This window comes from Bos indicus, chromosome 4, assembly GCF_029378745.1.
Source record: "Bos indicus isolate NIAB-ARS_2022 breed Sahiwal x Tharparkar chromosome 4, NIAB-ARS_B.indTharparkar_mat_pri_1.0, whole genome shotgun sequence".
Classification (NCBI taxonomy): Eukaryota; Metazoa; Chordata; class Mammalia; order Artiodactyla; family Bovidae; genus Bos; species Bos indicus.
The window spans coordinates 24,125,109-24,149,165 of NC_091763.1; the positions used below are offsets into that span (position 1 = coordinate 24,125,109).

The window sequence follows — 24,057 nt, forward strand, 5'->3', positions numbered from 1 at the left end:
CAGGGGATTTTTCTGACCCAGAGATAGAACCCACATCTCCTGTATTGGCAGGTGAATTCTTTACCACTGAACCACCAGAGAAGCTCTAATCTAAGGGTTAGATCTCTTGAAGAGGGGTGAACATTTTCTACAAAACTGGAGGTTAAAATGTATATGTACTTGTGAATTCACAAATCTCAATGAAAATATCTGAGCAGAGGAAAAAAGAGGGAAAACCAGAAAAACTCTCAATTCTCTGTGAAGTTTTAAATTCATATATTGGCTGATTAAAAAAAAAAAAGAAAAAAGAGGCAACAGTAGAGATGAGATCTTGAGAAGGGTGCAGAATTCTAGAAAGGCTTCTCCCAGGTAGGGGAAGGCTCATGTTTATATCTTGGCAAACATCACTGACAGCTCATCTGCATCTGGAAGCCATTCATGGAGGGACACCAAGCTCCCAACTGGGACTGGAGGACTTCATGGTGCTTGATAAGCTGAGAATAGGGGTAATGTAGGGTGACCACATTCAAGCAAGTCTAGGGGACCTACAGGCAGATGTAACAGAAGAAGGTAGCCTGTACTTGCCAGAGTGTAGGTGTTAGTCACTCAATCATGTCCAACTCTTTGTGACTCCATGGACTATAGACCACCAGGTTCCTCAGTCCATGGTATTCTCTAGGTAAGAATACTGGACTGGGTTGCCATTCCCTTCTCCAGGGGATCTTCCTGACACAGGGATTGAACCTAAGTCCCCTGCGTTGCAAGCAGGTTCTTTACCATCTGATCCACCAGGGAAGCCTTTGAAGTCCTTGCCAGAGTCCTTGGAATTAAGCATCTTAGACTAGACGTAAGAGGACGCATATGCTGAGAGTATGTGCTTGTGTTTGTACTTCAGTTCAGTTCATTTGCTCAGTCACGTCCAACTCTTTGCTACCCCATGGACTGCAGAATGTCGGGCCTCCCTGTCCATCACCACTCCCAGAGTTTACTCAAACTCATGTCCATTGAGTCGGTGATGCCATCCAACCATCGCATCCTCTGTCATCTCCTACTCCTCCAGCCTTCAATCTTTCCCAGCATCAGGGTTTTTTCAAATGAGTCAGTTCTTTGAATCAGGGGGCCAAAGTATTGGAGTTTCAGCTTCAGCATCAGTCCTTCCAATAAATATTTAGGATTTATTTCCTTTAGGATGGACTGGTTGGATATCCTTGCAGTCTAAGGGACTCACAAGAGTCATCTCCAACATCACAGTTCAAAAGCATCAATTCTTTGGTGCTCATCTTTCTTTATAGTCCAACTCTCATATCCATACATATTTACTGGAAAAATCATAGCTTTGACTAAACGGACCTTTGTTGATAAAGCAATGTCTCTGCTTCTCAATATTCTGTCTAGATTGGTCATAAGTTTCCTTGCACGGAGTAAATGTCTTTTAATTTCATGGCTGCAATCACCATCTGCAGTGATTTTCAAGCCCCCAAAATAAATTCTGTCACTGTTTCCACTGTTTTTCCATTTATTTGCCATGAAGTGATGGGACAAGATCCAGTGGTCACATATGGATGTGACAGTTGGACTGTGAAGAAAGGTGAGTGCCAAAGAATTGATGCTTTTGAACTGTGGTGTTGGAGAATACTCTTGAAAGTCCCTTGGACTGCAAGGAGATGCAAACAGTCCATCCTAAAGGAGATCAGTCCTGGGTGTTCACTGGAAGGACTGATGCTGAAGCTGAAACTCCAATACTTTGGCCACCTCATGCGAAATGTTGACTCATTGGAAAAGAAGACCCTGATGCTGGGAGGGATTGGGGGCAGGAGGAGAAAGGGACAACAGAGGATAAGATGGCTGTATAGTATCACTTACTCGATGGACGTGAGTTTGGGTAAACTCCGAGAGTTGGTGATGGACAGGGAGGCCTGGCATGCTGCGATTTATGGGGTCGCAAAGAGTCAGACACCACTGAGTGACTGAACGGAACTGATGGGACCAGATGACATGATCTTAGTTTTCTGAATGTTGAGTTTTAAGTCAACTTTTTCACTCTCCTCTTTCACTTTCATCAAGAGGCTCTTTAGTTCCTCTTCACTTTCTGCCATAAGGGTGGTGTCATCTGCATATCTGAGGTTATTGGCATTTCTCCTGGCAATCTTTATTCCAGCTTGTGCTTCTTCCAGCCCAGCATTTCTCATGATGTACTCTGCATATAAGTTAAATAAGCAGGGTGACAATATACAGCCTTGATGTACTCCTTTTCCTCTTTGGAACCAGTCTGTTGTTCCCTGTCCAGTTTTAACTGTTGCTTCCTGATCTGCCTACAGATTTCTCAAGAGGCAGGTCAGGTGGTCTGGTATTCCCATCTCTTTAAGATTTTTCCACAGTCTCTTTAACAATTTTCCAAGTGTTTCTACTTAGAAAGTCTATCTTTCTGACTTACTTCATTCTGTATAATAAGCTCTAGATTCATCTTCCTCATTACAACTGAGTCAAGTGAAGTAAGTCAGAAAGAGAAAGATAAATACTGTATATTAACATGTATATATAGAATCTAGAAATATGGTGCTGATGATCCCATATGCAGGGCAGCAAAGGAGACACAGATGTAAAGAACAGAATTTTGGACTCAGCGAGAGAAACAGAAGGCAGGATGCTTTGATAGAATAGCATTGAAACATATACATTACCATATGTAAAATAGATAACTAGTGCAAGTTTGATGTCTGAAGCAGGGCACACAAAGCTGGAGCTCTGTGACAACCTGGAGGGATGGGGAAGGGAGGGCAGTAGGGGGCAAGTTCAGGATGGCGGTGACATACGTATTCCTATGGCCAATTCATATTGATGTATGGCAAAACCCGTTACAATAGTGTAAAGTAATTATCCTCCAATTAAAATTAATTAATAAAAAATAAAACAGGAAAAAATTCTTTATCTTTAAGAAATAAATCTAGGCCCACCTTTCTTTTCTCATTTCTGTGCTCTTAGCCATTTCCCCCTTTCCTCATTCCACCTTTTTATATATCCTATATTCTCACCATAGTCATGCTGTGAAGGGTTGAGTTATGTCTCTTACAAAGGGAGATTTGGACATGGACATAAACAGAGGAAGAATTCCATGTGAAGAGGAAGGCAGAGATCAGAGTGATAACATCTACCATCCAAAGAATACCAAAAGCTGCCAGCAAACCACCAGAAGGAAACAACCTTGCTGATATTTTGATTTTCAATTTCTAGCCTCCAGAACTATGAAACAATGCATTTCAGTTGTTCCAAGTCACAGAGCTTTGGCTTCTTTGTTAGGGCAGTTCTAAGAAAATAATAAGCATACCATATATTGTACGCATATCCCCTAAATTTGCCATCCCCTAAATTTATCATTTACGTGCTACATCACTTCAGTTGTGTTTGACTCTCTGCAATCCCATAGACTGCAGCCCACCAGGCTCCTCTGTCCATGGGGATTCTCTAGGCAAGACTACTGGAGTGGGTTGCCATGCCCTCCTCCAGGGGATTTTCCCAACCCAGGGATTGAACCCAGTCTCTCATGTCTCCTGCATTGGCAGGCAAGTTTTTTACCATCAGTTCCACCTGGGAGGCCCCAACAACTTTGTACTTTCATGGACATTCTCCTTCCACATAATGTTCTACTTATAACCATATTCATGGCAAAATTGTTATTCTTCTTACAGATTGGGCTCAAGCCTCAATTGTTTTGCCATGCTTCCCTTGACCCTCCATGGTTCTCAGAGCAGATATAACTGTCTACGTCTCAACAACTTGTATTACCATGGTTGTAGGGTTGCTTCAATCCTTCAAAGGAAAAAAAAATCACCTTAAGAATAGAAGTATCTTACTTGTCTTCATATCCCTAACCTCTGCCACCATGAAGAATTCTACCAGTCAAAAGTGTATATGCAAAAAAAACCACGAGTGGATGCACTTCTCAAAACAACAACATGTAAAGGGAATTGAGTATTTTAGCCACTTGTACCTGTTTTTCTAAAGTGCCAGTAAGTTGATGCTGTTTTACATAGAGTACCTCACTATGACAGAGGCTTCCCTGGCAGCTCAGACTATAAAGAATCTACCTGCAATGCAGGAGACCTGGCCAGGAAGTTCCCCTGGAGAAGAACTGACACCCGACTCCAGTATTCTTCCCTGGGAAAGCCCATGGACAGAGGAGCCTGGCAGGCTACCCTCCATGGCATTAAAAAGAGTCAGACATAACTGAGTGACTGAGCACACATGTATGCTTTACTTTGACCCCCTTATTTATCCTTCATTATAAGGACTACAAATGACTATTGTAAAGAAAAGTGTCAAACGTCAAGGGAAATTTTTATTCTTACCCAATTTCAAAGCAAGTCAGTAAACAGCAAAATAGTTCCATTTTGCTGGTGTATGCTATACCCAAGGATCTGAAACAGGTCATGACACAAACTGGCAGAGGGCTTCATTTATTTAATATCTGGACACAAACTTTGCTTTAGTAGCTGTCTCTGAGTGGAGGTTGAAGGTAGTGAAGGAAGACCATGGAGTTCTGAGGCAAGGTCTTGAGAGAGGTTTTGTTTTTTCACTTCATGGGGGGCTCAAGGCATGCTTTCCTTCCATGACATAAGAGTTATGAGAATTTTATCCCCAGTGAATTTGACTGCATTACATCAAAGTTGTTAGTTTCTTGGGTCTATTTGTTCACATTTATCTTTATAGAACTCCAACTCCCCTCATATTGAAAAATAGTCTTTGCTTATGTAGTTTGGCAGGGAGTACATTGTAATAAAAAGATCTGAGATTTTGTCGAAAGTTTCTCTGCAGTTTTATGTGTAATATAAAAACAATATTATACATGTGAATCATACTTGATATAGTTCAAAGAATTTACACATTCATTATTTAAGGTGATCCTCAAATAACAATATGAGAAGGCAGAGCAAATATTAATTGCCTAATTTTATGTACAAAATCACTGAGATTCAAACATTACTTAATTGGTTCAGGGTGGCAAATCTAGCTAGTAATGTATCTAAGGCTGGGACCCAAACCTCTTTCTTCCTAGTGAAGTGTTCTCTTCTGTTTTCTAAATGAAATTAACATTTATTTTGAAATTACTATGCTCAAAAATAATATCATCAGTTCAGTTCAGTTCAGTCGCTCAGTCATGTCCGACTCTTTGCGACCCCATGAATTGCAGCATGCCAGGCCTCCTTGTCTATCACCAACTCCCGGAGTTCACCCAGACCCACGTCCATCAAGTCAGTGATGCCATCCAGCCATCTTATCCTCTGTCGTCCCCTTCTCCTCCTGCCCCCAATCCCTCCCAGCATCAGAGTCTTTTCCAATGAGTCAACTCTTTGCATGAGGTGGCCAAAGTACTGGAGTTTCAGCTTTAGCATCAGTCCTTCCAAAGAAATCCCAGGGCTTATCTCCTTCAGAATGGACTGGTTGGATCTCCTTGCAGTCCAAGGGACTCTCAAGAGTCTTCTCCAACACTACAATTCAAAAGCATCAATTCTTCAGTGCTCAGCCTTCTTCACAGTCCAACTCTCACATCCATACATGACCACAGGAAAAACCATAGCTTTGACTAGATGAACCTTTGTTGGTATTAGCATATTCTCTAACTTACAATGGTTTTCACAAATTGATGTTATAACTATATGTCTTTCCTTTGATGCTAGTTAAAATTTACTTCTTTTTAGAGTTTTTAATGTGCTCTAAACATATTTAACTAATTCTTATAATATTGGTAATATTAATCCAAAAACAAGTACCTCTGAGAAATACTACAGAACCTAAAAAGAAATTACGTAACCCAGTCATTCAAATTAAGTGTTTATCACTTTTACTAAGCTTTTAAAAGAAATACTCAGCTTATTGAAATGTGGATAGCTTACTGCTTCCCATTTAATAGCTTCATATGTTATGTAAATATGTTAAAATATCTTTTATTCCAAAAAATAACAACTTACTTACCCTGTACTAAGTTTTTGAGAATCTATCTATTAGAACACAAACATTTAAATGAATGACAGGCTTAAATTATTTCACACAATGGCCTTTTCATTTCGACAACTTAAAACTTTCACTTCCTTCATTCATGTTATATGCATTTATTAAGCACTGACTGCATTGGGCACTTTATATATGCTAGTATAACAGAAGTGAAAAAATAGAAGTAGATTCATTTCCTTTAAAGTATATATCCTGGTGTGAAAGTCAACAATGCAAATGATAAGTATTTACAATAGAGATATACAAGGCTGGTAGCTCAGTTGGTAAAGAATCTGCCTGCAATGCAATAGACCTCAGAGTTGGTAAAGAATCTGCCTGCAATGCAGGATATCTTGGTTAGATTCCTGGGAATCTAACAGGAAGCTTCCCTGGAGAAGAGATAGGCTACTCATTCTAGTAGTGAAGAGACGGTAAAGTATCTGCCTGCAATGCAGGAGAACTGGGTTTGATCCCTGGGTTGGGAAGATCCCCTGGAGGTGAGCATGGCAACCCACTCCAACATTCTTGCCTGGAGAATCCCATGGGTAGAGGAGCCTGGCGAGCTAAAGTCCATGGGATCGTAAAGAGTCGGACACAATTGAATGACTAACCATAAGCATACAGGACAAAAAGAAAAGCGACCTGGGGAAAGCTATGTAGAAAGGAATTGAATCTTGAAGGAGATAATAATCAAAGGTAAATAAGAAATAACTTTCTAGGCAGAGATACATGCATGTCAATAAAATACCAGGGGATTATGTCACAACAGATTTAGAGAATTGAAAACTAATTGTTCAGCTGGACATAGAGTGACAATGGGAGAGGGATGAAGATGAGCTCAGAAAGACAGGTTGGATCAGGTTTAGACCAGCTCTGCCTTTGATAAGGACTCTATAATGTTCCTTTCTAACAACTATAAAGGAGTTTAGTTTGTTCTGAGCAGGCATATTGGAAAGGTAACAGTGAGTGATGGATTGAGGGATTAAGAATGGAAACATGGTTACTTTAGCGCTAGTGCACACGAAGTCACATCATTGGTATCTGACTCTTAGCGACCCTGTGGACTGTAGCCTGCCAGGTTCTTCTGTCCATGGGATTCTCTAGGCAAGAATACTGAAGTGTGGATTGCCATGCCTTCTTCCAGGGGATCTTCTTGACCCAGGAATCAAACCCATTTCTCTTAGGTCTCCTGCATTGGCTTGCAGGTTCTTTATCACTGAGCCACCTGGGAAGCCTGGTTACTATAGAATAACATCTGATTTAAAATAGCATGGAGGACAACCTCAGAGACCTCCGGGACAATGTTAAACGCCCCAACGTTGGAATCATAGGAGTCCCAGAAAAAGAAGACAAAAAGAAAGGCCATGAGAAAATACTTGAGGAGGTAATGATTGAAAACTTCCCTAGAATGCCATCCAAGTCCAAGAAACCCAGAGAGTCCCAAACAGGATAAATCCAAGGCAAAAAACCCCAAGAAACATATTAATCAAATTAACAAGATCAAACACAAAGAACAAATATTAAAAGCAGCAAGGGAAAAACAACAAATAACACACAAAGGGATCTCCATAAGGATAACAGCTGATCTTTCAATAGAAATTCTTCAAGCCAGAAGGGAATGGCAGGACATACTTAAAGTAATGAAAGAGAAAACCCTACAACACAGATTACTGTACCCAGCAAGAATCTCATTCAAATATTAAAAAGAAATCAAAAGTTTTACAGACAAGCAAAAGCTCAGAGAATTCAGCACCACCAAATCAGCTCTTCAACAAATGCCAAAGGATCATCTCTAGACAGGAAACACAGAAAAAGTTTATAAACTCGAACCCAAAACAACAAAGTAAATACCAATGGGATCATATTTATCAATAATTACCTTAAATGTAAATGGGTTGAATGACTCAACCAAAGGACAAAGACTGGCTGAATGGATACAAAAACAAGACCCCTATATATGCTCCCTACAAGAGACACACCTCAAACCTAGGGACACATTCAGACTGAAAGTGAAGGGCTGGAGAAAGATACTTCACACAAATGGAGACCAAAAGAAAGCAGGAGCAGCAATACTCATATCAGATAAAATAGACTTTGAAATAAAGGCCGTGAAAAGAGACAAAGACAGACACTACATAATGATCAAAGGATCAATCCAAGAAGAAGACATCACAATTATAAACATATACGCACCCAACGTAGGAGCACTGCAATACGTAGGGCAAATGCTAACAAATATGAAAGGGGAAATTAACAGTAACACAATAATAGAGGGAGATGTTAATACCCCACTCACACCTATGGATAGATCAACTAAACAGAAAATTAGCAAGGAAACACAAACTTTAAATGATACAATGGACCAGTCAGACATAATTTATATTTATAGGATATTTCACCCTAAAACAATGAATTTCACCTCTTTTTCAAGGGCACATGGAACCTTCCCCAGGATAGATCACATCCTGGGCCATAAATCTATCCTTGGTAAATTCAAAAAAACTGAAATCATCTCAAGCATCTTTTCTGATCACATGTGGTAAGATTAGATGTCAACTACAGGAAAAAAAAAAACCATTAAAAATACAAACATATGGAAGCTAAACAACACGCTTCTGAATAACCAGCAAATCACAAAAGAAATAAAAAAAGAAATCAAAATATGTATAGAAACATATGAAAATGCAACAACCCAAAACCTATGGGATTCAGTAAAAGCAGCACTAAGGGAAAGGTTCATAGCAATACAAGCCGATCTCAAGAAACAGGAGAGAAATCAAATAAATAATCTAACTCTACACCCAAAGCAACTAGAAAAGGAAGAAACGAAGAACCCCAGGGTTAGTAGAAGGAAAGAAATCATAAAAATTAGGGCAGAAATAAGTGCAAAGGAAACAAAAGAGACCATAGCAAAAATCAACAAAACGAAAAGCTGGTGGCTCTTTGAGAAGATAAATAAAATAGACAAACCATTAGCTATATTCATCAAGAAAAAATGGGAGAAGAATCAACAAAATTAGAAATGAAAATGCAGAAATCACAACAGACAACACAGAAATACAAAGGATCATAAGGGACTACTATCAGCAACTATATGCCAATAAAATGGACAACTTGGAAGAAATGGAAAAATTCTTAGAAGAGTATAACTTTCCAAAACTGAACCAAGAAGAAATAGAAAATCTTAACAGACCCATCACAAGCATAGAAATTGAAACCGTAATTAGAAATCTTCCAACAAACAAAATCCCAGGACCAGATGGCTTCACAGGTGAATTCTACCAAAAATTTAGAGAAGAGCTAACACCTATCCTACTCAAACTCTTCCAGAAAATTGCAGAGGAAGGTAAACTTCCAAACTCATTCTCTGAGGCCACCATCATCCTAATACCAAAACCAGACAAAGATGTCACAAAAAAAGAAAACTACAGGCCAATATCACTGATGAACATAGATGCAAAAATCCTCAACAAACTTCTAGCAAACAGAATCCAACAATATATTAAAAAGATCATACATCATGACCAAGTGGGCTTTATCCCAGGGATGCAAGGATTCGTCAATATCCACAAAATCAATCAACGTAATATACCACATTAGCAAATTGAAAGATAAAGACCATATGATTATCTCAATATATGCAGAGAAAGCCTTTGACAAAATTCAACATCCATTAATGATAAAAAAAAAAACCCTCCAGAAAGCAGGCATAGAAGGAACATACCTCAACATAATAAAAGCCATATATGATAAACCCACAGCAAACATTATCCTCAATGGTGAAAAATTGAAAGCATTTCCCCTAAAGTCAGGAACAAGACAATGGTGCCCACTCTCACCACTACTATTTAACATAGTTTTGAAAGTTTTGGCCACAGCAATCAGAGCAGAAAAAGAAATAAAAGGAATACAAATTGGAAAAGAAGAAGTAAAAATCTCACTGTTGCAAATGACATGATCCTCTACATAGAAAACCCAAAAGACTTCACCAGAAAATTACTAAAGCTAATCAATGAATACAGTAAAGTTGCAGGATATAAAATTAACACAGAAATCCTTTGCATTCCTGTACACTAACAATGAGAAAACAGAAAAAGAAATTAAGGGAACAATTCCATTCACATTGCAACGAAAAGAATAAAATACTTAGGAATAAATCTACCTAAATAAACAAAAGACCTATATATAGAAAACTATAAAACACTGCTGAAAGAAATCAAAGACGACACAAATAGATGGAGAAATATAGCATGTTCATGGATCAGAAGAATCAATATAGTGAAAATGAGTATACTATCCAAAGCAATCAATAGATTTAATGCAATCCCTATCAAGCTGCCAATGGTATTTTTCAGAGAATTAGAACAAATAATTTCACAATTTTATGGAATTACAAAAAAACCTCAAATAGCTAAAGCAATCTGAAGGAAGAAGAATGGAACTGGAGGGATCAACCTGCCTGAGTTCAGGCTATACAACATCAAGCAACAGTCATCAAGACAGTATGGTACTGGCACAAAGACAGAAATGTAAATCACTGGAACAAAATAGAAAGCCCAGAGATAAATCCACACACCTATGTACACCTTATCTTTGACAAAGGAGGCAAAAATATACAATTCTTGGAGAAAAGACAATCTCTTTAACAAGTGGTGCTGGGAAAACTGGTCAACCACATGTAAAAGAATGAAAGTAGAATGCTTTCTAACAGCATACACAAAAATAAACTCAAAATGGATTAAAGGTTTAAATGTAAGACCAGAAACTATAAAACTAGAGGAAAACATAGGCAAAACACTCTCTGACATAAATCATAGCAGGATTCTCTATGATCCACCTCCAGGAGTAATGAAAAAGAAGCAAAAATAAACAAGTGGGACCTAATTAAACTTAAAAGCTTTTTCACAACAAAGGAAACTATAAGCAAGCTGAAAAGACAGCCTTCAGAATGGGAGAAAATAATAGCAAATGAAGCAACTGACAAACAACTAATATCAAAAATATACAAGCAACTCCTGCAGCTCAATTCCAGAAAAATATGGGACCCAATCAAAAAATGGGCCAAAGAACTAGACAGACATTTCTCCAAAGAAGACATACAGATGGCTAACAAACACATGAAAAGATGTTCAACATCACTCATTATCAGAGAAATGCAAATCAAAACCACAGTGAGGTACCATCTCATGCTGGTCAGAATGGCTGCTGTCAAAAAATCTACAAACAATAAATGCTGGAGAGGGTGCAGAGGAAAAGGAAACCTCTTACACTGTTGGTGGGAATGCAAACTAGTACAGCCACTATAGAGAACACTGGAGATTCCTTAAAAAACTGGAAATAGAACTGCCATACGACCCAGCAGTCCCACTGCTGGGCATACACACCGAGGAAACCAAAATTGAAAGAGACATGTGTAACCCCAATGTTTATCACAGCACTGTTTAAAATAGCCAGGACATGGAAGCAACCTAGATGTCCATTTGCAGATGAACGGATAAGAAAGCCATGGTACATATACACAATGGAATATTACTCAGCTATTAAAAAGAATGCATTTGAAGAAGTTCTAATGAGGTGGATGAAGCTGGAGCCTATTATACTGAAGTAAGCCAGAAAGAAAAACACCAATACAGTATATTAACATATATATATATATATGGAATTTTGAAAGATGGTAACGATGACCCTATATGCAGGACAGCAAAAGAGACACAGATGTAAAGAACAGATTGTTGGACTCTGTGGAAGAAGGCGAGGGTGGGATGATTTGAGAGAGTAGCATTGAAACATGAATATTATCATATTTGAAATAGATCACCAGTCCAGGTTCGATGCATGAGGCAGGGTGCTCAGGGCTAGTGTACTGAGATGACCTTGAGGGATGGGATTGGGAGGGAGATGAGAGGGAGGGTCAGGATGGGGAATGCATGTACACCCATGGCTGATTCATGTGAATGTATGGCAAAAACCACCACAATATTGTAAAGTAATTAACTTCCAATTAAAATAAAATAGCATGGCTGAATCAGTGCTCTTCATCATATTCTAGGGGGTCCTAGGAATCAATGACTATTGGTAATGACTAGGTCTAAGTTGCTTTTTTCTTGAGTCAGTATATGATCTATCATGGCCCTGAGTTTGAAAATGTAGGTATAGAAATATGGTTCTATCTTTTTATAAACTATTTGTTTTATAATAGTTTTATGCTTGCCAAAGGGTTGCAAAGATAGGAAGTTGCCACATATTCTCACACCAATCTTTCTATTGTTAATATATTACTAAACTGCATCAAAACAATTAAGGAACTGACAGCCATTCATTACTTCTAACTAAACTCTACACCTTATTTAAGCTTCACTAGTTCTGTTTCTCCCCAATAATGTGCTTTTTCTACTTTAGGATCCATCTAAGATAAAACATTACATTTAGTTTTTATCTTATAGCCTCCTCTGATCTGTGATTGTTTCTCAGACATTCTTTGTGCTTCATAACCTTTACACTTTCAAATATTGGCTAGGTATTTTTGTAGAATGTCACTCAATTTGAGATTGACACATGTCTTTTCTTATGGTTAGACTGGGATTATGGGCTTTGGTGACAGAGACCATGGGGGTAAATACTCATTCCCCTGTATCTTGTCATAGGGTACATGCTGTCACCAGAATATATTTCTTATCACATCTTATCAAATGGTACCTGCTACTAAGATGTCACTGCTGTTAACTTTGATCTTTGATTGATTGATTGCTAAGTTTCTCCACTGTAAAATTAAATTCCCACCCCAAATTTTGTCCCCTTTCCATACTCTACTCTTTGTAAAGGTGTTTATAAAGTAGAGCCCAGGGACTTCCTGGGTAATCCAGTGATTAGGACTCTGTACTCCCACTGCAGCAGGGACAGTTTCCATCCCTGGTTGTGGAACTAAGATCCCACATGCTGTACACCACAGCATAAAAATAAATATATAAATAGAGTGAAGTCCAAGCATAAAAGGGGTAAATTGGGCATTAATCCCAGTTTCCTGGAAGGGGGCATTATCTACAGATATCATTTCAAATTCTTTAGGGTATTTCATTTTCTGTTTGTTTGTTCCTATTTATTTATGTATTCAATCATTGATCTATGTCATTGTGGACTGATTTCAAATGTATTTGAAATATAGGGGCTTCCCTGGTGGCTCAGATGGTAAAGAATCTGTCTACAATGCAGGAGACACAGGTTTGATCCCGAGTTGGGAAGATCCCCTGGAGGAGAACATGGCAACCCACTCCAGTATTCTTGCCTGGAAAATCCCATGAACAGAGGAGTCTGGTGGGCTACAGTCCATGGGGTCACAAAAAGTCAGATATAACTGAGCAACAGATACCTTCACTTTCACATGTCAGTACAGACTGATTTCAAATGTATTTATTTTTTACTTTGGATTATGACTTCACACTATGCTATGTATTAAACTGTTTCGCATTATGGCCATTGGGCGCTCCTTCAAGTTGGCTCCTGTATCCCCCTGACTGATCCCATTCTTTTACTTTTTGAGCACTTCTAAAACTAAGTTTTCAATATAAAGCTGTAGCTTTCAGATTATTTTATTTGTAAACTGGGAATTAAATGAGATGTTAATCCTGACCCTAGTACATATTACACAATATTCATGAGTCTAGACACATTTTACTATTTGCAAAGTGAAGAGACTATCATATTTAAGGCATTATATTAAGATATATAATAAAAGACTGAATAGCAAGTAAAACCATGTATTTAATTACATAACAAATAAGCCTCACTTAAACTGCAGAAGGGGTAACATAGGGATAGGGAATTAATAGGTATAAACTATAATGTACAAAATAAACTACACAGATATATTCTACAATACAGGAAATATAGCCAATATTTTATAGCAACTATAAATTGATAATAACTTTTAAAATTGTGAATCACTATTTTGTATACTTGTAACATATTATATTGTTTTATACTTAATAAAAAATGAATCAATAATTTGAGGGAGGGAAAGGTACTCCACTAATTGTAGCTCTTTGGGGATGAGTAATGTTAAATTAGCCAAAACTGGGTTTTAAAAATGCAAAAAGTATGTTATAGATTCTTGAATTTTCAATTCTCATCTTAAACTACTTTAAATGACAGGCCTACCACCCTAATTTTCATAGTAATATGAAAGAAAATACTCTGAGCTTAATCTTGCCTTTCACTTCACACATCAGTTTCTTATGTGCTCCAAAATACCTTGTTACCTTAGTATCTACCAAATTATATGCCTTATGTAGCTGTGTCAATGGAGACAATCCTACAAAAGACTCAAAGAAAATGAAGAGAGCTGACAGCTCTTTTTGATTTTAATGTGTAGAAAGACCTATCGTAGAGTGACAACCATCACAGACCATCTAAGTTATCTTCAAACACACCTACAAATATTAACCAAGAATCCAGGCTGATTTACAATCCCTTCCTTTCATGTCTCATACTGCACATCCTTTCTTCCTCCCCATCTCCACCCCAGATTAGCAGCTTGTGATGCATTCCCAATGCTAGTTTATTTATTCAGCATATTTTCTGTGTCTGTAGCAAAGTGATATGAGGTTATAAAGGGAATACAGTCTGGCAATAAATAAATGTGAACCTGCATTTCACTTAGATTTTCAATAATCTGTATTTTTGGATGTTTTAGCTTAATAGGAGAAAGGACACAAGCTAAGCCAGGATAAAGATGGGAGTCAGATGCCTGAATTCAAATTCCAAATGACAGTGTTCAATATTGTATGATACAGTGGGCTCCCCTGAGATTCATTCTGAGGCTATAAAAAATGGATTATTTAAATATATGTATTATGTTTAAATATAATATATTTAAATAGATGATTTAAATATAAATCTCCCAGGTTTCTTCTACTTCTGAAATCTATGATGCTCAGATAAAAATTTTCCTCTGACAATCGCTCAGGTAATTAACTCACTAACAACATGTTTCCCTGGGGCAACTGCCAACACAGCTACATCATTTCTTGGAGCCTTTCTCCTCCAAAATGCAAATACTGGAGATTTGAGCTATCATTATGTAAAGAGTAATATATACATCAAGAGAGAATAAATATCTTTGAAGTTAGTATTTTAATCAGTCATATATTCAGCCTATTTTGTACAGGTTAATAGAAGTTTGCATTAATGCAGCTATTCCCTAAGAAGGGAGGGTGGACACTATTTCCCTCCCTAGTCAAAGGCCTGTCCTTCCCTCCATTCACTGAAGCCCTGAACAACTCTTGAGCTATATACAGCTGGGTAAGAGAGAGTATTTTCTTCTACATTTAACCATCTAGAGTTCCAGAACAAGTTATAGAAGATACGAGAGGGGAATTACCTATTTATCTTTTTCATCTATATTGCTTAGAGCTGTGTTATAGATGGAATTATTTCTCTATAAAGTCCATGTGTTGAAATTCTATTCCCTAAATACCTCAGAATGTGACCTTATTTGGAAATAGGATCACTGCAGATGTGATTAGTTAAGAGGTCCTCATAATGGAGTAGGGTGAGCTCCTAATCGAGTATGACTAGTATCCTTATTAAAAAAAGAGAAATTTGAACCCAGATGCAGGGAGACCCCCATGTGAAATCAGACCGCCATGATTTCCCCAAGATTGGGGAACCTAGGAGAAAGGAGTGGAACGGCCTCTCCCCTAGGAGCTGACCCTGCCAACACTGGTTTTAAACTTCTGGCCTCCAGAATGGTGGGACAGTAGAATTCTGCTGTTCTAAATCACCCAGTTTGTGGTACTTGGTTACAACAGGCTTAAGAAATTATAGGCTATAACATAGGTGCACTGCTGTGGGGAGGAGGGGGTTGATTTCTTTCAATATCCATTTCAGGACACGTATTAGTACCATCACTGGTTTATCCATTTGTATGGCCTATGCATCTGTCTGGGTCAGAACACATGCCAGTATATCTTTCTACGGATTATGTGAGGCATCTGATTACAAATATGGGGCTTTGTCACTTACTAGCTGTGTAATTAACCTCACTGATCTAAAGGTCTTGATAATAGTAATACTTGATCTAGTATAGCATGGGGCCTATTTGTGAGGATCAAAGGAGATGACAAAAGTGAAAGGCGATACACAGGCACACAGAGAGGATTCAGAGTAGAGGTCAAGATCGTTGCAGCCAGGGTGAATGAGTTCAAATTCTACTCTACCCTTTACTAGTTTTGAGACTGAACTGTGGAGTCAGATATAATTTTGAAATGAGAGCTATAATAGTACCTGTGCCAGAAAGATCAAACAAATTAATATATAATGAGGTCTTAGAAGATTGCCTGGCACATAGAAAATATTCAATAAATGCTGTCTATCATGCAAGCTATCAAGAACCATACAAATATTAGATCATTATAATTTATAGTTAGTAAAAGCTAACTGTTGAATACCCTTGTACATTGATAATTTTGACATTCCAGCTCAAGGTGCATTTGTAGCAGTATTTTAGACAGCTATTAATGCAAGAGTTAAAGACTGAATCACAGATGTCTGGTAGCAGGTAGAACAGGTTTGTCCAGTGACTCAAAAGAACCTTAGAACTAGAGGCAATTTCTGATATTCATTAGTCTTGTCATTTCCTTGTTTCAAAATATTTTGGAGCCAAATTTTCTGTTGAGCATTATACTAACTGCTTTGATATGTAAATAAAAAGCAAAAGATTTACTTGGATTTTACTTCAGCATGCACAATTGGGAATTGATTTTTTAACAACTGTTTTTTAAAGTTTCTAATGAAATCTTTGCGTATATTTGAATTGAGATGCACTGTCAGTATATCATGCTCCTTGTCCTTGTTGTTCAGTTGCTAGATCATGTAAGACTCCCTGTGCCCCTGTGGACTGCAGCACACCAGGCTTCCCTATCCATCACCAACTCCTGGAGCTTGCTCAAACTCATGTCCATTGACTTGGTGATTCCATCCAACCATCTCATCCTCTGTTGCCCTCTTCTTCTCCTGCTCTCAATCTTTCCCAGCATCAGGGTCTTTTCCAATGAGCTGGCTATTTACATCAGGTGGCCAAAATATTGGAGTTTCAGCTTCAGCATCAGTCCTTCCGATATTGATTTCCTTTAGGATTAACTAGACTTCCCTGGTGACTCAGATGGTAAAGCGTCTTCCTACAACGCGGAAGACCGGGGTTCAATCCCTGGGTTGGGAAGATCTCCTGGAGAAGGAAATGGCAATCCACTCCAGTATTCTTGCTTGGAAAATCCCATGGATGGAGGAGCCTGGTAGGCTACAGTGCATGGGGTCGCAAAGAGTCAGACACGACTGAGTGACTTCATTTTTAGGATTAACTGGTTTGATCTTCTTGCAATCTAAGGGACTCTCAAGAGTCTTCTCCAGCATCACAATTCAAAAGAGTCAGTTCTATGGTGCTCAGTCTTCTTTATGATCCAACTCTCACATCCATACATGCTGGAAAAACCATAGCTTTGACTATATGGACCTTTGTTGGTAAAGTGATGTCTCTCTTTTTAATAGGCTGGCTAGGTTTGTCATAGCTTCCCTTACAAGGAGCAAGCATCTTTCAATTTCATGGCTTCAGTCATTGTCCACAGTGATTTTGGAGCCCAAGAAAAGAAAATCTCTCATTACTTCCACTTTTGTCCCATCTATTTCTCATGAAGTGATGGGACAGGATGCTATGATCTTAGTTTTATGAATGTTGAGTTTTAGGCCAGCTTTTTCACTCTTGTCTTTTACTCTCATCAAGAGGCTCTTTAGTTCCTCTTCATTTTCTGCTATTAGAGTGGTATCATCTGTGTATATGAGGTTGTTGATATTTTTCCCAGCAATCTTGATTCCAGCTTGTAATTCATCCAGCCCTGCCTTTTGCTAGATGTACTCTGCATACAGTTAAATAAACAGGAAGACAATATACAACCTTGTCATATTCCTTTCCAAAGTTTAAACCAGTCAGGTGTTCATGCAAGAGTCTAACTGTTCCTTCTTGACCTGCATGCAGGTTTCTCAGGAGACAGGGAGAGTGGTCTGGTATTTCCTTCTCCTTAAGAATTTCCCACTAATTGTTGTGATCCACTAAGTCAAAGGCTTTCACGTAATCAGTGAAGGAAAAGCAGATGTTTTTCTGGAATTCCCTTGCTTTCTCTATGATTCAGTGAATGTTGGCAATTTGATCTCTGGCTCCTCTGCCTTTTCTAAATTGAGCTTGAACATCTGGATGTTTTTGGTTCACATACAGCTGAAAGCCTAGCTTGAAGGATTTTGAGCATAACTTTACTAGCATGTGAAATGAGCACAACTGCAGCATAGTTTGAACATTCTTTGGCATTGCCCTTCTTTGGGATGGGAATGAAAACTGACCTATTCCAATCCTGTGGTCACTGCTGAGTTTTCCAAATTTGCTGGCATATTGGCATATTGAGTGCAGCACTCTAACAACATCATCCTTGAGGATTTGAAATAGCTCTGCTGGAATTCCATCACCTCCACTAATTTGTTCATAATGATGCTTTCTAAAGTCCACTTGACTTCACACTCCAGGGTATCTGGCTCTAGATAAGTGACCACACCATCATTGTTATCCTGGTCATTAAGACCTTTTTGGTATAGTTCTTCTGTGTATTCTTGCCACCTGTTCTTAATCTCTTCTGCTTCTGTTAGTTCCTTACCATTTCTGTCCCTTATTGTGCCCATCCTTGCATGAAATGTACCCTTGATATCTCCATTTTTCTTGTAGAAATCTCTAGTCTTTCCCATTCTACTGTTTTCCTCTATTTTTTTGCATTGTTCATTTAAAAAAGCCTTCTTATCTCCCCTTGCTGTTCTCTGTAACTCTGCATTCTGTTGGATATATTTCTCCTTTCCCCCCTTACGTTTTGCTTCTCTTCTTTTCTCAGCTATATGTAAAGCCTCCTCAAACAACCACTTTGTTTTCTTGCATTTCTTTTTCTCTGGAATGGTTTTGGTCACTGATTCATGTACAACATTATGAACCTCTTCCATAGTTTTTCAGGCACTCTGTCTACCAGATCTAAACCCTTGAATCTACTCATCACCTCCACTGTATAATCAAGAGGGATTTGATTTAGGTCATACCTGAATGGTCTAGTGGTTTTCCCCACTTTCTTCAATTTAATTCTGAATTTTGCAATAAGGAGCTCATGATCTGAGCCATAGACAGCTCCAAGTCTTGTTTTTGCTGACTGTATAGAGCTTCTCCAGCTTCAGCTGCAAAGAATATAATCAGTTTGATTTCAGTATTGCCCATCTGATGATGTCCATATATAGAGTTGTCTCTTTTGTTGTTGGACAAGGGCATTTGCTATGACCAGTGGGTTCTCTTGGCAAAACTCTGTTAGCATTTTCCCTGCTTCATTTTGTACTCCAAGGCCAAACTTGCCTGTTACTCCAAGTATCCTGATTTCCTACTTTTGCATTCCAATCCCCTATGATGAAAAGGACATCTTTTTTGGTGTTAGATCTAGAAGGTCTTATAGGTCTTCATAGAACTAGTCAACTTCAGCTTTTTCACCATCAGTGGTTGGGGAATAGATAGATTATTGTGTTGTTGAATGGTTTGCATTGGAAGTGAACCAAGATCATTCTGTTGTTTTCAAGATTGCACCGAAGTACTGCATTTCGGACTCTTCTGTCTACTATTAGGGCTACTCCATTTCTTCTAAGGGATTCTTGCCCACCTTAGTAGATATAATGGTCATTTGAATTAAATTTGCCCATTCCCATTCATTTTAGTTCAGTGATTCCTAAGATGTCAATGTTCACTCTTTTCATCTCCTTCTTGACCACTTCCAATTTACCTTGATTCATGGACCTAATATTCCAGGTTCCTATGCAATATTGTTCTTTACAGCATCATTATACTTTCACCACCAGACACATCCACAACTGAGTATTGTTTCCACTTTGGCCCAGTTGCTTCATTCCTTCTGGAGCTACTAGTACTCTATTACTAATTGTTACTAATTAGTACTATTGCGTCGGACACGACTGAAGTGACTTAGCAGCAGCAGCAGCAGTACTATTGCCATTAGCTTCTTTGCTGTCAGTAAATAAGGATTAGCCAGACACTTTCTCACCTTTCCAAACACCTCAGAGTTTTGGGCTGTCAAAAAAAAGAGTACCTTTGGACAATACCACTTGCTTCTTATGTGTCTGGCTTCACAGAGGAAGAAACACTTCAGTCTCTGGCCTTATAGAGGAGAAAGAAGTGTTTTAGCAAAACACCTTCCATTCATTTACTCAGCATAAGAAATAGGAACAGCTGGGACTGAATGAAATAATATTATCACATGAATTCAGTTTTGTAAACTTACCCAGGAAGTGTAAATTTGGAGGACGGATTGTCTCAGTGCTGTGGATAAGTTATAGCCTTCAGAACTGTGATGTGTTTGGTGACCAGCCCACATAATGTTAACCTCTGCAAAACACATAATTTGAAATGAGCCATGAGAATAAGAACAAAGCAATTTCCATTTTCAGTTGTGTGTGCTGCTCTATTGAACGAGAAATAAAAGTCTGGAATATCTCTGGAAAAGCAGGCCAATATAATTAAAATGAGCTGCCTTGAATCATTTTTGGAAGCAGAGAGGAAATGAATTATAAACAAAACTGAAACATAGCCAATAAATATATATAGTGTATATGATATAATTAAATGCCTCCAGCAAACTGAAATGACTTCCAAAATTTACACTTTGCTAACATATTACAATATAACAGATCATAAAATCTAACTTGTAATGTTCGAACAAAACAGTTAATGCACTGCGATAATTTTTCAGCATGTGTTAACTTATTTCTAATTAAAGAAGAATACTCTGATGGGAGAAATGGTGTATAAATTTAAAAATGAAATATTATACCATTTTCTTCTCTAATGGCTTTTTAATAAATGTCAAAATCTGTCTATTGGAGTAAGAGACAATGGAGAATAATATTTGGCCATAAGATTTAATGTTTCAGTTTCATTTATAGATATATATATTAGTAACTAATAGTTACATATATTTCTTCCCATATCTCACCAACACTAACATTTCTAAAACTGTCCCACATAACTGCTGTTTATCCTCAAAAAAAAAAGGAAACTGTTAATTTTCATTAAGCATTATTCAAATTGCCCTCATACTGTCTTGAAATTCATATGAACCCAAAAGTTGTCTGTTTTTTCTGCAGCAACATGCCTCTCTAATGACCATCTGAATGTATAGAATTTAAAAAACAAGCCCATATTTTTCATTCTGCCCTCATTATTTCATTTTCTACCAGAATTACATATATTCTATATTATTAGAAGAAAGTATGTTCTTAGCTAAATAATTTAAATTTTGTCCTTTGCTACAAATATAGAAGATAGAATTAACCATATGATATGACAGTTATCCCTGCTGGTATATATTGAAAATTAAAAAAAAAAAAAAATAGGTTTGGATGCATGGGAATTTAACAGTGAACCTAAGAGTGGCAACTTATGACCAACCTAGATGGCATATTCAAAAGCAGAGACATTACTTTGCCAACAAAGGTCTGTCTAGTCAAGGCTATGGTTTTTCCTGTGGTCATGTATGGATGTGAGAGTTGGACTGTGAAGAAAGCTGAGCGCTGACGAATTGATGCTTTTGAACTGTGGTGTTGGAGAAGACTCTTGAGAGGCCTTTGGATGCAAGGAGATCCAACCAGTCCATCCTGAAGAAAATCAGTCCTGAATATTCGCTGGAAGGACTGATGCTGAAGCTGAAACTCCAATACTTTGGCCACCTGATGCGAAGAACTGACTCATTTGAAAAGACCCTGATTCTGGGAAAGATTGAGGGCAGGAGGAGAAGGGGACGACAGAAGATGAGATGGTTGGATGGCATCACCAACTCAATGGACATGGGTTTGGGTGGACTCCAGGAGTTGGTGATGGACAGGGAGGCCTGGCGTGCTTCAATTCATGGGGTTGCAAAGAGTCGGACACAACTGAGCTACTGAACTGAAGAGTGGAAATACTGAGTTATTAGTCTTTGCAATTGCCACATAATCAGAGTTATAAAGAACCCATCGGCTAATGCAGGAGACATGGAGATGCATAATAATATGTATGGGACTACCTTCTTATAACCTCTACAGACCTAGGGTTAGATCCTTAGGTCGGGAATATCCCCTGGGGTAGGGCATGGCAACCCACTCGAGTATTCTTGCCTGGAGATCCCATGGACAGAGGAGCCTGGTGGGCTATGGTCCATAGGTTCACAAAGAGTTGGATAAGACTGAAGCAACTTAGCATGGACATGCACACACGTTAAAATACACGGCACATGACAGGATAATTTGTTAGAGTTTTAATGAAAAACATGGATATATGGAGAGATAGACGTAAATATAGTCAATCCTGGTGGACTTTTCTTAGACAAGAAAAAGCTTTCATTTAGCCAATGAAAGCTCTGTGAGCAATCTATTTAAAGTGAAAGTGGCTCAGTTGTCTCTTTGTGACCCCATGGACTATACAGTCCATGGAATTCTCCAGGCCGGAATACTGGAGTGGGTAGCCTTTCCCTTCTCAGGGATCTTCACAATCCAGGGATAGAACTGGGGTCTCCTGCATTGCGGGTGGATTTTTTTTTACCAACTGAGCTATCAGGGAAGCCACAATCTATATAGTTCAGTTCAGTTCAGTCGCTCAGTCGTGTCCGACTCTTTGCGACCCCATGAACCGCCGCATGCCAGGCCTCCCTGTATATCACCAACTCTCAGAGTGTACTCAACACTCATGTCCATTGAGTTGGTGATGTCATCCAACCATCTCATCTTCTGTCATCCCCTTCTCCTCCTGCCCTCAATCTTTCCCAGCATCAGGGTCTTTTCAAATGAGTCAGTTCTTCACATCAGGTGGCCAAAGTATTGGTGTTTCAGCTTCAAAATCAGTCCTTTCAATGAATAATCAGGACTTATTTCATTTAGGATGGACTGGTTGGATCTCCTTGCAGTCCAAGGGACTCTCAAGAGTCTTTTCCAACACCACAGTTCAAAAGCATCAATTCTTTGGCGCTCAGTTTTCTTTATAGTCCAACTCTCACATCCATACATGACCACTGGAAAAACCATAGCCTTGACTAGACGGTACTTTGTTGACAAAGTAATGTCTCTGCTTTTTAATATGCTGTCTAGGTTGGTCATAGCTTTCCTTCCAAGGAGTAAAGTGAAAGTGAAGTCACTCAGTCGTGTCCGACTCTTTGTGACCTCATGGACTGTAGTCTACCCATAGCTGCAATCACCATCTGCAGTGATTTTGGAGCCCCCAAAAATAAAGTCAGCCACTATTTCCACTGTTTCCCCATCTATTTGCCATAAAGTGATGGGACCAGATGCCATGATCTTTGTTTTCTGAATCTTGAGCTTTAAGCCAACTTTTTCACTGTCCTCTTTCACTTTCATCAAGAGACTCCTTAGTTCTTCTTCATTTTCTGCCATAAGGATGGTGTCATCTGCATATCTGAGGTTATTGATATTTCTCCCGGCAATCTTGATTCCAGCTTGTGCTTCTTCCAGCCCGGCATTTCTCATGATGTACTCTGCATAGAAGTTAAATAAGCAGGGTGACAATATACAGCCTTGACAGACTCCTTTTCCTATTGGGAACCAGTCTGTTGTTCCATGTCCAGTTCTAACTGTTGCTTCCTGACCTGCATATGAATTTCTCAAGAGGCAGGTCAGGTGGTCTGGTATTCCCATCTCTTTCAGAATTTTCCACAGTTTATTGTAATCCACACAATCTATATAGGGAGTTACCAAACAAAATGTGCAAAAAGAGTTTTGGAAAACAAATGAAATATAAGAAAGATTCAATTCTGTGAGAATGAAATTATGAACAGGATTATGAATAGATAGGCTTATCAGAAGTCATTTCTATTCAAGTCATATATTTTCAAGTGAGGCAAGTATTTTCACAAGACATCAGTTTATATCTAATGTAGATTCTAATTGGTCCACACTTTTTTAATCATTCCTAGTAATGACCCTGGAGAAGCAATGGCAACCCACTCCAGTACTCTTGCCTGGAAAATC

General features: G+C 38.5%; 1 protein-coding gene across 6 annotated transcripts in view; it reads right to left on the reverse strand.

Moving 5' to 3' along the window:
• AGMO (alkylglycerol monooxygenase) overlaps positions 1-24,057 on the reverse strand; it is a 408,240-nt gene that overhangs the window by 257,176 nt on the left and 127,007 nt on the right. For all 6 annotated transcript variants that reach the window (XR_011566186.1, XR_011566185.1, XM_019958485.2 and 3 more), the window contains exon 4: positions 20,325-20,428. Coding sequence is in view for 4 of the 6 variants with exons in the window: in XM_019958485.2 (XP_019814044.1) it covers positions 20,325-20,428 (104 nt within the window). In the remaining 2 variants the exon portion in view is untranslated. The remainder of the gene's footprint in view (positions 1-20,324; positions 20,429-24,057) is intronic.